Genomic DNA, 16,277 nt, shown 5'->3' with positions numbered 1-16,277 from the left:
TTTAAGTATATTAATTATAATTATTTATTTATTTATGTACATGGTATTGAAAGTGTATTTCAAAATGTATAGTATATTACTGAACATTATCTATGTATATATGTACATTAACTAAATTTGCTCTATGAATGCTACCAGCAATTCATAGTTATTAGCCCTTATCTGTTATTAAAATACAAGAAAAACTATTCTAAAACGATTGCTCAACACCATATAATGCAACTCAGCTGTTTACTCGTTCTTTCGTTTAATGTTCACATGATCTTTACTTAGGAATATTACCAATAAAAATTTATATATACGATGAGTTATGAATATAGCCAACAACAATGGTATTCCGAACAACACAGCCATAGTATCTACACTATGGTGCTGTAAGAAATTCAAGTGACGAGCGGCTACATGCATTTGTGGCGCACCCTTGTGCCTCAACACATACTCAGTCCAATAGATTGCTGCATCGAGCGGTTCCATAGGTCGATCATGGAAACTAGCAGAGATCTCTCGCGCTTTTTCGGTATACGTGGGATTGTTCAACACCTCTAGAATGGCATTGCGTAACTCGGTGCTGGTGAAATTTCGAAAGTTTATAGCAACACCGAAACCTTTACTTACTGCTTTTTCAACATTCAAATGTTGATCGTAAAAGACTGGCGTACCCACAACCGGTTTAGCATGATGAACCGCTTCTATCAGACTGTGCATACCGCCATGTGTAACGAACAGTTTCACTTTAGGATGAGCAAGTATGTCCGATTGTGGAAACCATTTATTGATGAAGACATTCTTTGGTTTACCAGCTAGATCCGTCTTCTCAAATTTCCACAACACGTTCACTGGTAAGGAGGCAAATGCGTTCATTAGCTCCTGCAATTTATGTTTCGGTAAATTAACGCACTTTATATTCGAGCCGAGTGAGAAGTAGATAGCCCCTCTAGACGAAGCATTGATAAAAGCTTCCATATCCGTTGGTATTTTCTTCGGTTTGTGATCAATATGCATACCAGCTACTTCGATTGCATTCGGTACCAATGGACGCGGCCAACTGAATGAGTAATGTTGATTGAGCAGCAAAAGTGAAAAGTCTCTACGCACGTCTGTTAAGCGCAATGTCGCATTAGGAAAATACTTTTCATAGTCCCGCTGTTGTTCTGGTATTATTACTAAATGAGTATATAGAAGCTCCATTGTGTTTTCATATAAATTATCTAAGCGTTGCCAGAAATTCATACGATCCAAATTCATGCCAATAGGCGTTGGTACATATGCTATCGGCGAAACATTATCCACCAACTGATCGTTCACAATATCTGCGCTTATTGTGGAGATACCAATCATAGGCGCATTGAAATGTCGACCTAATGCGTAAAGTGAGTTCAGAGAGAAAGCTTCGATAATGATGAGATCGAAATGTTCATCAGAGCGCAATAAATGTTGGAATTCTTCGTTCTGCAGCACTGGCAAGGAACCCATAATTGAGTACTCCAACAAGGCACGTAATTGGTTCAATTTAGTTTCACACATATCTTCAATTGCAGCGATAATGAATTCTAAAGATAAATTTTATTATATAAAATAAGTAATTTTTTTTTAATATTTTTGAAAAGCAACGCACTTACCATCATGATCTTTGTATTCATGACTTAAGGTTATATCACGAAAATTTTTTAAAGGCGTTTTTTGCGGGAATACCGAGATCGAAGTGACTTCATGTCCGCGCGCCGCCAATGTCTTCAAATATGGCTGCACACACATATACTGCGAAGGACCTGTAAAAGGAAATATTGCGAGTATTTTCGCAGATTCCGTAAAAATTGGTGCGAAACCAACAACCGTCAATGTCAATGCTATGTATGTGCCTGGTCCCATTTTGGCAAACTTAATACATAAACAGCAGCAACACTAGTTTGTAATCGACTGAGGTTTTACTTATAGAAAAGATTTCTTTTTATGCGTTTAAGAAGAGATAGCGGGTTTTAATAACAAATAATATTTAAAGTTAACTCCTTCGAACTATGTGCAATCAGTGCGTGACTAATATGCGATGGGCAATTAGTTCGGAAAAAGCAAAATTAAACAATCTTATCAATCTTAATCTTAAACAGCCGTCCACCAAAAAGTAAACCGCAGTTGGTACGAAACTAATGAGCTTCTAAAAAATGATCAAGCGATCGTCGAAGCTCTGAACAAACAACATATTTCATAAGATATTTAACTTGACCGTATGCCACACTTACAAACTTAAACTACGTATAAGTTCTATTCCAACCGCCTTATATGTTATGACAGATCTCTTATCATAAGACCAACATTTGAAACATTATCTGTAGAAAGCTTTAATTAAGAATGTATCCAATATATACCAGTTTCATTGCAAAATCCCGAAATTGCTGAGAACCTCTTTTAAACTTACAAGTGCTTGTGTATTACAATAGAAATGCGAATTCAGTACTTCTCGGCCTAAATTCGCCTTTGTTATATTATATCTCCCACACTATGCTCACTAACTTTCATACTATATGCGCTATCATTTTACTCTATCAGATCTATGTATACCTATACATACATAGTATTCGCTGGCGGAGAAGAGCAATTCGCGACGTTTGTATTGTAGTTTAGTTTGTGTCTAACATACCATATACTGAGTATGCAAAGCTATATTTTTTATAGATACAGCACTAATAATAATAATACTGCATGAAGTATAAACTGCATGTTTCATTATCACATATATTTATATATAGTACTTATACATATGAATGTATTGAGTTCAAGGTGACTTATCAAGTCTGCTTGCGTTACTTAATATGGTAATTAAATAGTTCACAGAAGAACTAAAATTTAACAAGTAATTAATTTAAGAAAAGTTTTTATAAAAGGTTTAAAATATAGCCTGAAATGAATTTATGTAAATATTAATGTTTAATTAATTTAATTCATTTAAAAGACGAGTGATTTTCAATGAGGCAATACTTCTTTCAGAGTTGGTCTGTTTGACAGCCGCAACTAGATTTATATTCAGTTTTAATTTGCCATTTCATAGAACAGAATTACTCCGGAACAATATTTGCAAATCTATCAAATTTATTACCAAAGTAGAAGACTCGAATCTGCGCGCAACAATTGGAGCTGTGCCCATCCACTTTATTTAAGATTTTGCAAAAGGATCTTGGTTTGCGGACTTACAAAATCCAACTTGTGCAAGAATTGAAGCCGTAATAAAGTTCGGTAAATGGGCCCAAATGAGATGTTGATGTTAACAACTTTTGGCTACTACAAGGTGACGCCAAAAAGCCAATGAAACAATCAATTTATTGAAGGACAATTAACGCCCGTATTGCCCTTATTGCTTATGTTTATAATAAAATTAAATTATATGCGTTTTATTTCTTCTTGAAAACCACATATTTAAAACAGAAACACCCTCTATTTTAAGTCCACAAAATTGTAAATGCGTGTTATGTGGAAAGCCGGCGATATTTTGGTCCGATAATAGATATCTTCAAACTATACTAAGAAGTCAACATGGAATAAGGTATCACGCATTTAATTTAAATCATTCATATGCAACTTTAATTAAAGGATCGTTTATTACTTACCTTTACAGATTTATTCCACTTTTAGTCATTTTTAAGCATTATATGCGAATCTTGTCCATTTTTTCAGAGTATATGGGAATAATCGATGTAATATGCGGCGTATAACCAGTGAAGACAGGCTTAGAAAGATTGTCTTTGCACTTTGTTTTTTAAAATTATATAAGTAATGTTACGCTTTGTCAGCAAAGTTAATAAATGAGATTTTCTTCATTGGAAAGTTATGTCTCATTTTGTTTATTAAAGTTAAAGCAATTATTTGATCGATAGTTCAATTTTTTCTGGTAAATGGCTTAAAATAACTGAAAATTATTGAAAGTAACTTATTTGTATTTTAAATTAGGCTCTTCTATTTTGATTGGTAGTAAAATTAGTGCAGAAATATAACAACAAATTACCAGAGTGAATATAATAATCAAAGCAAGAAGTAATTTAGAAGAAACCAATGGTTTATACATATACACTATCAATTATTATGTGTACTCTTTTAATGAAGCAGCTTACAAAAGCAATAATCCAGTTTGCTGCGGTTTCGATTTTCCTATGTTCTTTGTTCTATTTCTTAGTTGTAGCCATTTGGCTTTCACTTTGATCCGCTGCATTTCGATAACTCCTTGCTTTGTAGCTTTGTGGCATTATTTGGTTTGCAATAATGACCCAAAATAGCAGAGCAACGCTAAGTAGCAATTAATGGTTAATTACTTTTGTTATTCAATTTGAGAAAAATATATTTATAATTAAATTATATCATTGTCAGAATATTTTTTATACATATTTATAAGAAGGAAAATCCAAGCATATTTTTGAATAATAACTATTATTGTAACTCTAGATCCTTTCTCTATATTTGCAAAAACTTAATACATATAAATATTTGCAGTAGTCTTTTAGTTCATTTTTCGAAAATTTTCCCCAAAAAAATTATTATTTTTATTTATGGAGCTTATTTATTTTGAGCTTGGAGAAATTCGTAATACCTTGAACATACGAGTAGCTTGTTCGAAACTGATATTAAGGCTCTGGATCATTAATAACATATTTAAATAAATTCAAACCCATACTATAAAGCTACAGCAAAGTCTAGGTTGCTAATTGAAATTACCTAGAAGAAAACCAAAAACTAACAACATTATTTCCTTGTCTTTCCTGCAAAACGAGTACTTCAAAGAAAGCGGATCTAATGGTTAATCGACTGAAAAAATCATCTAACTAAAATATATCTTTTTCGGTTTTTCGCTTATTAGATACCAGAGTTTCACCTTAAAGAGCAGCCAATAGGAAGATTGCTCGTTAGAAGCGATGATTTCCAGACCAAAAACTATCCAAAATAACTCAGATTACACAATTGTGTAGGTAGACGCAAAGCTAACACAATGGATTTAGTCATACGTTACCCTATATTTGAAATTTTATAAAACCGCCCAAGCATTTGTTCAATAAACCGGCGAATTATTAAACTAATACTCGTAGTGCGTGAAAATTTTGTTTTCCATATATGTATATACTTACGAAATGGCATGCATCTAATATATTTTTTTGATTGAGTAGAAGCAATCACCTCAAAATCACTTTAAGCTTTCATATTTACCGAAATTATCTAAGCCTTGATTTATGTGCGAATATTCAGAGACTTAGAAAGATTAATTTTTATTCGATGTTAAGCTATTTTTTCTGGCTAGTCACATTTGCTTTACCAGCAATATCTGCTGTAGCTGTAGTGAACGCTTTCATTTAAATAATGCTCTTAATCCGTGTATTTCAGAATAAATGATCTGAAGCTCCCTGCATTTTCTGTCATTCAGGCATGACCCCAACATTCTATACATCTTGAAAAAATAGAAAAGTCCAGCTGGGAGCCCAGGCTCAGAAAAGAACTATATTCGTACCAAACAATCTGAATATATCTCTTAAGTTCGAAAGTATAGCATATAGCAGACTGCAAGCGGTCATTATTAGGTACATTGTACACGAAGTAGTTAATGGCGTAACTAGTTAATTTCACTGTTGAGCATATACCTATGCATCTATACTAATATATATTATAAATACATCAGCAGGATTGTAGTCTATAGTTTATTTTACAAAAACAATAATGCTCACAAAAATATCTAATTTAATACCAAATTTTTCTGATAGTCAATGAAACACATTCCCCAAATTTTATTGGCTATCCCGTTAGTTATAATAAGATTTTGAGGGCGTTCATAAATAATTTCTTCGCAAATATCCCTAAACTTTATTAGTTTTTATTTTACGACTCCGTTGCCAACAACCGTAACCACAACTGGGCAGTTGGGCTGTGCATTCTTTAGCCGCTGACAATAAGTAAGCCTTCTTGCCACGCTGCATTCCAATTCCAAAAGCGGCCAACTAATTTAGAACCCCAAATTTTTGGGCTTCACTTTCAATATGCCGTTGCGTAAAATTTCAAACGTGATTAATTTTCGTCCCCACAGCCAGGAGAGCCACAAAGTTTTACGGCCACATGTGAGATTTCGTTTGCTTTTATTGTTTACTTTCATGCAGAATCCTTGTAGCCCACCGTTTTGGGATATGAAATAGCAAAGTTTCGTTAAGCTTTTAATTAGTTGGTCCCCAAAACACATAGACATACATATTTTGCTTGTCCGTGGGCGTGTGTGCATATTGCCATCGGCAGGTTATTTAACGATCCGAACGCTTTATTTGTGCACATGAAAAAAAAGGAGACGCAACATCAAAATGAACGCTTAGTAAATTGCCTCTGTTGCGAAAGGACTGCGACGATTAGCCAATATAAATACATGTTTAGTCAGCTCCAAAGTGCCTATTGCGTGCGTCATTGAATCTGTGTTACATCATTTTTATATTCATCAAGGGAGAATTATCTTTTATATGACCGACATTTTTGGACATTTGCTGAAATTTTTACCATGGAAGCATCGTAAAAATGGCAGCCGTTTGTTTTCAATTAATTGTAGCGCATGGCATGAACGAGTCTCTGGCAGTAGATAGTCCTATATACTAGCAGGCATATTCAGTTTTTATAACAGATATTATTAGGTTCGGCAATCTGTCTTTAAAAGAGATTTCATGTAAGGATTTCTTTTCTGAATTGTTGTTTTATTTTACTTGAGAAATCCTGAAACTACAATGCTTCGACCCTGTAACGACGAGGAAACAGGGTGTTTTAAGTTTTCCACGATGTTTGTAACACCCAAATGGAAACGTCAAAGACCCTATAAAGTATATATATTATATATGTAAATCAGCGTGACGAGCTGAATCAATTTAGCCATATCCATCTGTCTGGGCATATGTGACCTTATCAGTTTTTTAGATAACTATCTGAAATTTAGTAACCGTACTTTTCTCACCAAGAAGCTGCTTATTTGTTGGAATGGTGGATATCGGATCACTATAGCATATAGTTGCCATACAAAGTGAACGATCTGAGTCTAGTTCTTGTATGGAAAATTGTTCCATTTGACGACATATATTCACTAACTGAGGCATGGGTTATTGCCTAAGGTAATGCTACAATATCCGAAGAAATTATTCAGAACGAGTCACTATGCATATATGTGGCTGCCATGCATACTGACCGATCGCCGTACTTGTAAAGAATCTTTGTATTTTTAAGGGGTATTATAACTTAGGTTGCACCGTTTTTATTGTTCATTTACGATTTGTGTTTTGTTCGTAATAGTTCGCTGCCACCAATTCGGCATTCCTTTTCATTTTGCAATTATTTTCATGGTTGCAATAGTGCTCGGTTTCAAATGATGTTTGGAAATTCGAGTTTTATTATTTTATTAAATATATTATGGGCGACAAAAAGAGTCCTTGTCTGAACGCAGTCTTAGTGTAACTTTAGCTCTATCGCTACTACTACTAAACAACTGTTTCTCTCTCACACTCAAATTGTCTCCCAGCTCGAACATCATCCCCGCAGAAGCTTGGAAACAAAGCCGGTAGTGAGTTATTTTTGATTATTAATGCCTAAGCATATCTTTACAAATGCTTTTTGTTTCTAAAATTAAGACTTTTATATCTGTGTCCAAATGAATCCCTCCAGTCGGTGTTTCTGGGCAGAAAATATATAATCGGAAAAGATAGAGCTAATAAAACGACTGATCACGGAAACTGCGGAGCCGTCAATTAAAAATTAAAACACTTAGAGGGACGAAGTGTTCTCCAGTTCTTTTAATTCTTCTAAAATACTACTGATTCTCTCTCTTCCCGAAATAGGTCGAATCTTTTCGATTTTGGATGATTCTTTCTAACGATAAGATCCAGCCAGCCCAACGGTTAGAGTGCTACATTATAGAATTATTATTACCTGAAACTGAGCACGCGCTGATAACCGGAACGCCTTAAGAATCCTTAAGAATTTAATCCATCCATTTAGTTTATCATAAAGCTTACAAATCTTTACCATTACTTCATTTTGCTCTAAGCTTTTATTCATCGAGACAGAATTTTACTGTCGAGCAATATAAACATGATTATTAAAACTCGTTATACCAGTAATTTCGTTAACATGTTATGCCCTTTTCATAGCTCAAAACGGATTTATTTTCGAGCTCAAAACGTGCAAAACTTAAAATATTTGTAACAAAAAAATACAGTGAATTTATGAGTTAGCTCATGAAATTTGGCAAATTCACAAAATTATGATGAACTCTTTTCTGCGGCGAATCATGACATTTATGTGTTTCCGGCACACAGCTGCTGCTGCTACTGCTGTTGACGGGGGTGTGGCAAGCACATAACTCCCGTTACACAAATATGGATATACACGTATATGTTTTTGGCTTTTGGCATTTGCCATGACATGTCATCTAATAAAATCTAATAAAAATATGTGTAATAAAAATGCGACGAAATTGGCAACAGTCATTTTATAGCTCGCACAAGCATTACATATATACACAAAAGCACACATACCCCGTATATATATTTTTATATATACACACACAGACGCAGTGGTAAAATCATTTTAAATCAAAGGCGGAAATGTAAGCGCGTGTGCCATTTCTGCTACACACCGAGCATCATCAGCAATCCAGCATGTGTATGTGTGTTCAAAGTCATCAACAAATGTTGCGTTGCATGCAACACTGCGCGCGTTGAGCGTGTATGATGAATTTCGCAGGAGAGCTTCGGTTGAAGCTTGAAGGCATTACAGTCAAGCGCAATTTTTATGTTTTACTTTGAAAATTATGCATCCTTTTGTGGTGGCTCAGTTCCATTTGCAATAGTAGCATGTTTACTCTCCTTTATTTCCTTTATTGCAATTTATGTTTCGTGTTATTTACATTTTACTCATTGCCATTTATTCAATTTCATATTTCATTTGACATTTTATTATGCGTTTTCTCTCATATCTTTGTGCTTGTGCCACGGCGGGTATACCACTCATATAAACATGATGAAGAGTACGTATATTAAACGTATTAAATTTATGTGTAGACATGATACTAAAATGCTCCTAATTTCGCTGTGTTCTTCCTGCACTTACACTTCCACACACAATAGCAGATTTTTATTGCATTTTCTTGTTGTATGCAATTTTTACACACATACCTGTGTGTGCTCATCGTTTCTATCAGTCAACTGATAATTTGATGGAGTTAAGTGCGCTTAACGGTATTTTTACGCCAAAGATTTGCTTATTGGCTTTTAAAGATTTTCTCACAAAATTGTGGATTTGTGGACTGCTGCATATTTCAAAAGAGTTTATGTCTTAATTATGTTCTTGAACTAAGCTAAGGTTTAAACAAAATTGATAAAGATGGCAAAATATCAGCTTATAAGCTTTGCAAAGTAATATTTTCAGATATTACAAACAAATAGGTATTCTTAACGAGGAAACAGCCAAAATTTCTCAGTCACATTGGCAACATAAATATTAAGCTTGTTCAAAGCTTTTATGACAACCGACACAATGGCCCGCTGGACTGATACCTGATTGAAGAAGGTAACGAAAACAAAAGCTACATGAATTATATATGGATACCGGAAAGGAATAGTGTCAGTATCAGTAATTCAGTTGATTTACGGTTATTTTAACAGCTTGTACAACTTCTTTTAAGGGACCGAAGATGTTATCTTGGAATCTTATGGTAGAATACATGATAAGATTTTGCGTTTAATATGAAAACAGTTTGTATACAAAAAAACGACAAACCTACAATTAAATTTCCGAACCCAGTCTGGTTAAAAAACTTGAAGTAATCTTGTATGCTAGAAATTATATCCTGAATATTAGTTAAGCATCCCAAGGTCTTCGAATTGGAAACATTTACAGAAGTGCCAGAAGTTAGGCATAAATGTTATGGCTTATACCAGAATACGGTCCATTAGTTTAAAGAATTGGGAATTTTACGTCACGCTTGAAAATAACGTACACAAAAGCCTTGGAAGTAATTTTTGATATTCGAAATTCAATTCACATCCAAGCCAACAACGTTAACGTCACACCTAGTATCTCAAAAACAGCTGGAACCAAACCAAGAAGCACTATGAATATAGTTCATTTTTAATGTAATTAAAGAGCTCGCACTAGACTGAAAATGTCACTGAATAATGAGACCCCCTGTAAAACAGATTCGATCGCAACTTTTCAATATAAGAAGAATCTCCCAGTTGGAGCCGTTGATAATAGTCAAATCAACACTGACTGTCACAGCCCCTTCAATTATGCAGCTCAAGTTAGTGGCCTATGAAGAGTTAAACCAGATCTTTTTATGGAAAATTGGTTGGCAAATAGTGGAAAAATTAAGGAAATACGAAGAAATGGCACTGGTCACACAAACGATGCAAACTCAGAAAGAAATATTTTCTAATTTCTATCGTCCACGACAGGACAAAATTGCAAACTTTTATTCAGCTTTTAGAAGTTGTTTTATATGACAGCTTACATCACAAATTGGCAAAAGTTCGACATAACTAACATACTTTATAATATACTGCCATAATATTATTTATCTAAATTAAAATATACAATAACATACATTTGTCATTCGTTATGCATTCAAATGAATTACACTTCACAAGCTCTTCTGCACCCCAATCACTTCTACCTGTCTTAATATACTTCAGTTAACAATTCACACTTTATGACTCCAGAAATATACCTAAAAGCTTAATATGACTTAATATTAACCTTCACTTAACTAAATTCGCATCTTCTTCAGCATTTCAAACTTCAACTTCCACACTTTTCGGGTTTCTGTGAAAAAACACCGAAATTTCTTAAGCAACACAATGCAAGGGATAGTAACTGTGCAGCGAACGTAAGTAAGACACTGAATTTTGAGAAATACCATCTTCAAAAATATGTAATTCCCTTGTTTGGGAATGTAAAAGAAAACATAATCATAATAAACCGGAATTACCCGACAGCATAAAATCCGCCATAAATTTTTTAAATAGTCGTCCTTTTTATGGGGGTGGGTTGTAGGCCGGTGGGAGCTAAATGTAGTAGCGCATAGTAGTCGCAAAAGAAAAAAACACAGCAAACAAGAAAATGGCAAGATGGAGTAATGAGAGAGAGCAAGCAATGCAAAAGTACGCATACTGGAGTGGCGAAGCACAGTGCAACAAGCATGAGCAAAAACCGAACGAAACGGTGTGAACGTAAAGGGTCCACTAACAAGAGCGACGTGATGTTAAAATAAAAAAAAAACACTCAACTTCCGTCTAAATGTTTTTTTTTTTTTTTGTATTATGCAGATAATTTTATGACATTTATGGTTTGAACAAAATGTTGGCCAAATGACCACCACGGCTCCGTTTGCGTAAACCTTTAATTTAACATACTCCCGGAGAAAATAATCTAGAGGCGTTAAATCGCTTGGCGGCGATTTGACTGACCATGTTTAGACGTGAAACGTGAGTCAACGCATCGTTCGAAATAGAGACCAACGGCGTCGATTTCATCAAATTTGAGGAAAAAAAGTCGCTAACATCGTATTATAACGCTCGCTTTTGATGGAAACTGCATTTCCTACCTCATTTCAAAAAAAATAAGAGCCGAAGCCACAATCTGCACCAAACGGTCAATTTGGGGAATGCAATTTCGTTTCCTGAACCACGCGAGGATTTGACTCACCCCAATAGCGACAATTATGTTTGTTGACGAAGCCGCGAAATGAACCATGGCGACCGACTTTTGCGCAAAGAGGTCTTACACTAGCCATTGGAGAACTTGCGTAATAATCTTGGACAATTTCCAAGCGTTGTACCAAAATGAATGAATGCCAAGCCTTACTGAACACACTGACAAAATTGTATACAAAGTTTAGTTAAATTAACACATGAAATTTTATATATATAATAAATAAAAAATATAAAAAATAGAGTTGTACCATGTTGACACCAAATTGGTAAACGTGTTAATAATTAATTACAAAAGGTGATTTTAAAATTCAGCATTTTCTTCCTTTAGTCCGCATATTACCCTGAATAGCCTTTTAAAATTAAGAGTTGTTAGTTACTTTCAGCAAAAAAAATAGTAGAGCAGTCTAAGAATTGAAATATGTATCTACTAAACATCAAGTCCAAAGCAAAATAATACAACATCTAATTTAATATTTTTGCCAATAGAATTTTGGTTTTCTTTATGATACTTTTCTCTTGGTATCCTTCTTAGCCTTTACTGAGTTTTCTGCTAATTAACGTCATCTTTGGGAAACTTAAGTAAATTAACAATATACTCTACCCCACTAGCCAATAGGGTTCAGAGATGTATCAGTATTCGTCTGTTAATTTATGAAAATCTTACACTGTACGCGCACATTCCTATGTACCAATCTTTGTTATTGTAAGGAGTTCCTTTTGATATCCTGCAGCTATTGCAGCACTAGCTTTATATATTTTTATTGACTTTAAATGGAGCCGCAAAAAAACTGTGAAATGAAGAGTGACTACCGCAATAAATATTAATATTTGCATTAGAAAAAAATATATATAATATATCCTTTAAATACCCATACATACGGGTTTTCCGATGCCTAAAATCGGGAGAGGATAGCATGGTTAACTATATGAAAATTGATTATTTTTACTACACAACAAATTCGTACATAAAATTACTTCTAGAAGGATATTGTTTCATCGAATCATACCATTCATCATTTTGAACTCCAACGCCGATCCTTCGATCATGTTGACCCATTTTTCTCATAAACTCTTAAAATCAACTATTTTACTTTCAAAATTAATACCCTTACGCTTTCAAACTTAAGGATTACTGCAGATCTTATAAAAATATCGAAAGCAACTTTATTGATTCAAATGAACCGAGAGTAATTGTGATCCCACTAAGAATAAACTTAAACTACAATGACTCAACGAGATTTACACGCTCAACTACAAACGAGTACTTATAGATCATGCTAAAGCTTCTAGAGCAATGGGAAAGCTTGTAGGCAAATAACTGTGTCTATATATATGTGAAAGCATTAGAAAACGAAATAAAATTTGAATGTCAACGTTAACAGAAAATCTAGCAACACCAATTACTTCTATATTCGAAATGAAAATATAAAAGGAAATTGTAAATTTTAACAACACCTCTGAGCGCGAAAAAAACGTAGGCAACCGAAGCAACAGCTATAAAAAGTTCTCGCAAAAAAGTGTGACAATAATATTTACGAGTAGCAGCGGCGAAACCAGCAAAGCGCATGAATTAACACAAAGCGAATACGGGCAAATGCGGTGTGGGTCGAACTTTAAAGTATGAACACGAGCAAAGCACTCCACTCTCCCTGCACGCAATTGCCGCGAGCGGCACATTAACGCGACTTCAAGTATGTTAAATTTTAATTTTTTTTTTTCAAAATCGTACTCGAATAATAAGTCAGCGAAACTTGTCTCCGATGGCCACACTTACAATGCTATGTAAATATATTTGCCTTTGTAAGAAGAGAATTTATAAACGTGGAAAAAGGACGCAAGCGAAAAAAAGACACAACAAGAACCGTTCTTATTTAACATTTCACTTTTATTTAACATTTCAACGGCTGAAAGCAACAAGATTATTTATGTGTTTCCAAGGCGTGTTGTTGTCAGACACAAGTGGTGACATGATGTTGCACAGTAAAGTGGCGTGAAGTGTAGCAGGTTGCTACAAGTGGGTCACGACGCGTCGGTGTGCCCATAACACTTATGTTGTTGCAACCGTCGCCAATTTAAAATATGGCAATTTATATAAGCAAATGGAAATGCCGGGAATGGGCAGTGAAAATAAATACCTATTCGATTTCAGAGCAGCACAACTGGAGCAATGAATGAAAGCATTCGTATTATGTGTGTGACTGACTAAGCATTTCATGAGGTACGTTTTTGAATTATTTGTATAAAAATGTATGTGGGTGTAACATTTTAAGTGCTTGTCATATCTTCTGGTTATAGAATTGTAGATCTTATATATAGATTCCTATTTTGCCGACTTAAATATATAATTAAGACTTAACATATTATATATCATATACATATATTACTAGCAAAACTCTCCATTTACCATCTCAATTGGGGGCAGAAGACCTCATATATTATAGATGAGCTGTGAACATCGAGCTTTTGATATTATTTATGGAATGTCCGATTCGAATAATTCAGATAGTTATATGAAGGCATTGAATCAGTCTTGAATATGAAGTTATTAATTTTGATAAGGATTAATACTGAGATACAAATAATTTTTTTTTTAATAAAAGAATAAAGAAAAAGGTTTTTTTTTACACCTTGGATTACATTATTGGCGTTTTAGTAAGGATCCCAAACATTTTTGAATATATAATATATCCTATGTTCACCAAACATAGTTTAGCTTTACAATGGTGAAAAAATTTTTCAAATTCGTCAAATAGTTTCGGTGTATATTTAATACAAACAAACAAACAATAAAATCTCTACTCTTTATAATAATAAATATTATTATATTATTATTAGTATTAATATTAGTATTAGTATAGATATGTATTTTAGTTTTGTTTAAAGACCATTTTGAGTATTAGTATCCAATATCTTAAGTTCATACCATAACTTCGAAAAAAAAATACAGAAATGTTATAACACCATAAAATGATCCGCAAACCGATTTGAAAAACACTGCTGCGATCAGTGGCTTAGTATAAAATAGGATCAGTTTTGAATCACAAATCTACCTTAGGAATTCTGCAGAAAAGGCATTTTGAATATTTATACAAGCTACAGTTTTATTTTCTGACAATTTCGGGTTAGAAATGGTTCCAAATGTAATATTGAATTATGAAACTACATTCGATATCAATGGTAAAAAAATTTAAATATCTACCTAAAATCTTTATGATAAGCAGACAACCGGCATGGTACACTTTCACCGTTAAAAAAATCCAGACTACATAATTGAACTTATTTTCGATACTCCTGACAAACAGAGTTTATATATTTAATAAATAAATAAGTTAAACAGAATTTGTTTAATTATATAGACATATATAATGATCCTAAGAGCCATTGAAAATACAATTTTCATGATTGGAAGTTTAGTAAGAGATTAACCCTTAAAAACATTGTTTTGACCTATATTTATTTACTATACGAGTCATTCGAAATTGTGTGTATGTGGCAATTTTTATTATTGTTCAGGGTATAAAAATTAAAATTAGTGACTGCCAATTACTTTTTTTTGTTTTTTTGGAGAAATATTTTAAGTAGCTTTTTGCACACTGAATTTTAGATAGTCACTAGTCCTTCAATAAATATTATTTATACACTATTTCATAATAATTTACACAATATATTTATGAACTGATGTTAAACCACCTACTCCTTAAATTTTTTGCAGAGTAAGTGGAAACATATATCATGCACTGCGCTTTTTAAATAACCGTTGAAAATTTGTATTGTAATAGAGATGTGAAAGTTGTGCTAATTACAAAATTGTTTGATGCTAAGACAAAATAACGCTATTTTTCGCTTATATTTAGAAATGTACTGAAATTGTACCTATATATGTATATACATATGGTTGTATGTTCCTATGTACATATATGGGTATTTAGTAGTAGTTGATAAAAGCACGTTCCAGCAATTCGCTGATGAAAGCAACAAATGTGGCAAGAACGGGACGACAAAGAATCACAGAATGTTGACGATGTACACAGGGTGTATTGCTTGATTTCGGCTTCATTATGCTTACACAAAATAAGCAGTTCACATCAAAAGGGATCTGCGATATTTTACTTGTCTACCAGAACTTCTCTATTAAACCATGTCCATAATTAGGAATTAGTACCGAAAAGCTTTTTCTCTAAAATATTATTAGTAGAGGTTCATTTTATTACAAATAGTTTTGGTCACAGCCAACAACATTTCATTTGGAAAATTTCTTTTTTTTCTTTCGAAGAAAAAAACTTGTTTAAATTATTTTTAAAAAATTTATGTACTAAAATTACTCTGCCAAGCCCCGTTTTATATTGGACCCAACTCATATACTTGTACATATTTATGTACAAATATGTTATAATAATTATGTTTAAAAAAATTATATGACGAGAATTTATTGACTGTATTTGTCAAGGCTAATGAGACAACGTGAACTGCGACACAAAAATACACAAAATCTTGAGATATCGTATAGACTACTTCTTCGGCATCTACTACATGAGCAGAAAAGTTGGTCTAAGCGAAATATCGCGACATAAGCAA

The 16,277-nt window shown here is 33.5% G+C and overlaps 1 protein-coding gene across 1 annotated transcript; it reads right to left on the bottom strand.

Moving 5' to 3' along the window:
* Positions 1-2,053, bottom strand: LOC106620128 (UDP-glucosyltransferase 2). Its single transcript, XM_014238527.3, has 2 exons — positions 1,620-2,053; positions 1-1,550 (listed from the first exon to the last, which is right to left on the bottom strand). The coding sequence occupies exons 1-2, from the start codon at positions 1,867-1,869 to the stop codon at positions 232-234; spliced, it is 1,569 nt and encodes a 522-aa protein (XP_014094002.3). The 5' UTR covers positions 1,870-2,053; the 3' UTR covers positions 1-231.
* Between the last annotated feature and the right edge of the window lie 14,224 nt (positions 2,054-16,277).

This window comes from Bactrocera oleae, chromosome 2 (assembly GCF_042242935.1).
Source record: "Bactrocera oleae isolate idBacOlea1 chromosome 2, idBacOlea1, whole genome shotgun sequence".
In the NCBI taxonomy this organism is placed as follows: domain Eukaryota; kingdom Metazoa; phylum Arthropoda; class Insecta; order Diptera; family Tephritidae; genus Bactrocera; species Bactrocera oleae.
The sequence above is the reverse complement of the archived record's forward strand: the minus strand, read 5'-3'. Positions and strand labels throughout refer to the sequence as shown.

What these genes read in the sequence shown, in the direction of transcription:
- LOC106620128 (XM_014238527.3), bottom strand. Translation starts at nt 1,869, where the DNA reads ATGGGACCAGGCACATACATAGCATTGACATTGACGGTTGTTGGTTTC. An exon ending in TGAATACAAAGATCATGATG is followed by an intron (nt 1,551 to 1,619) that starts GTAAGTGCGTTG and finishes ATTTATCTTTAG; the next exon opens with AATTCATTATCGCTGCAATT.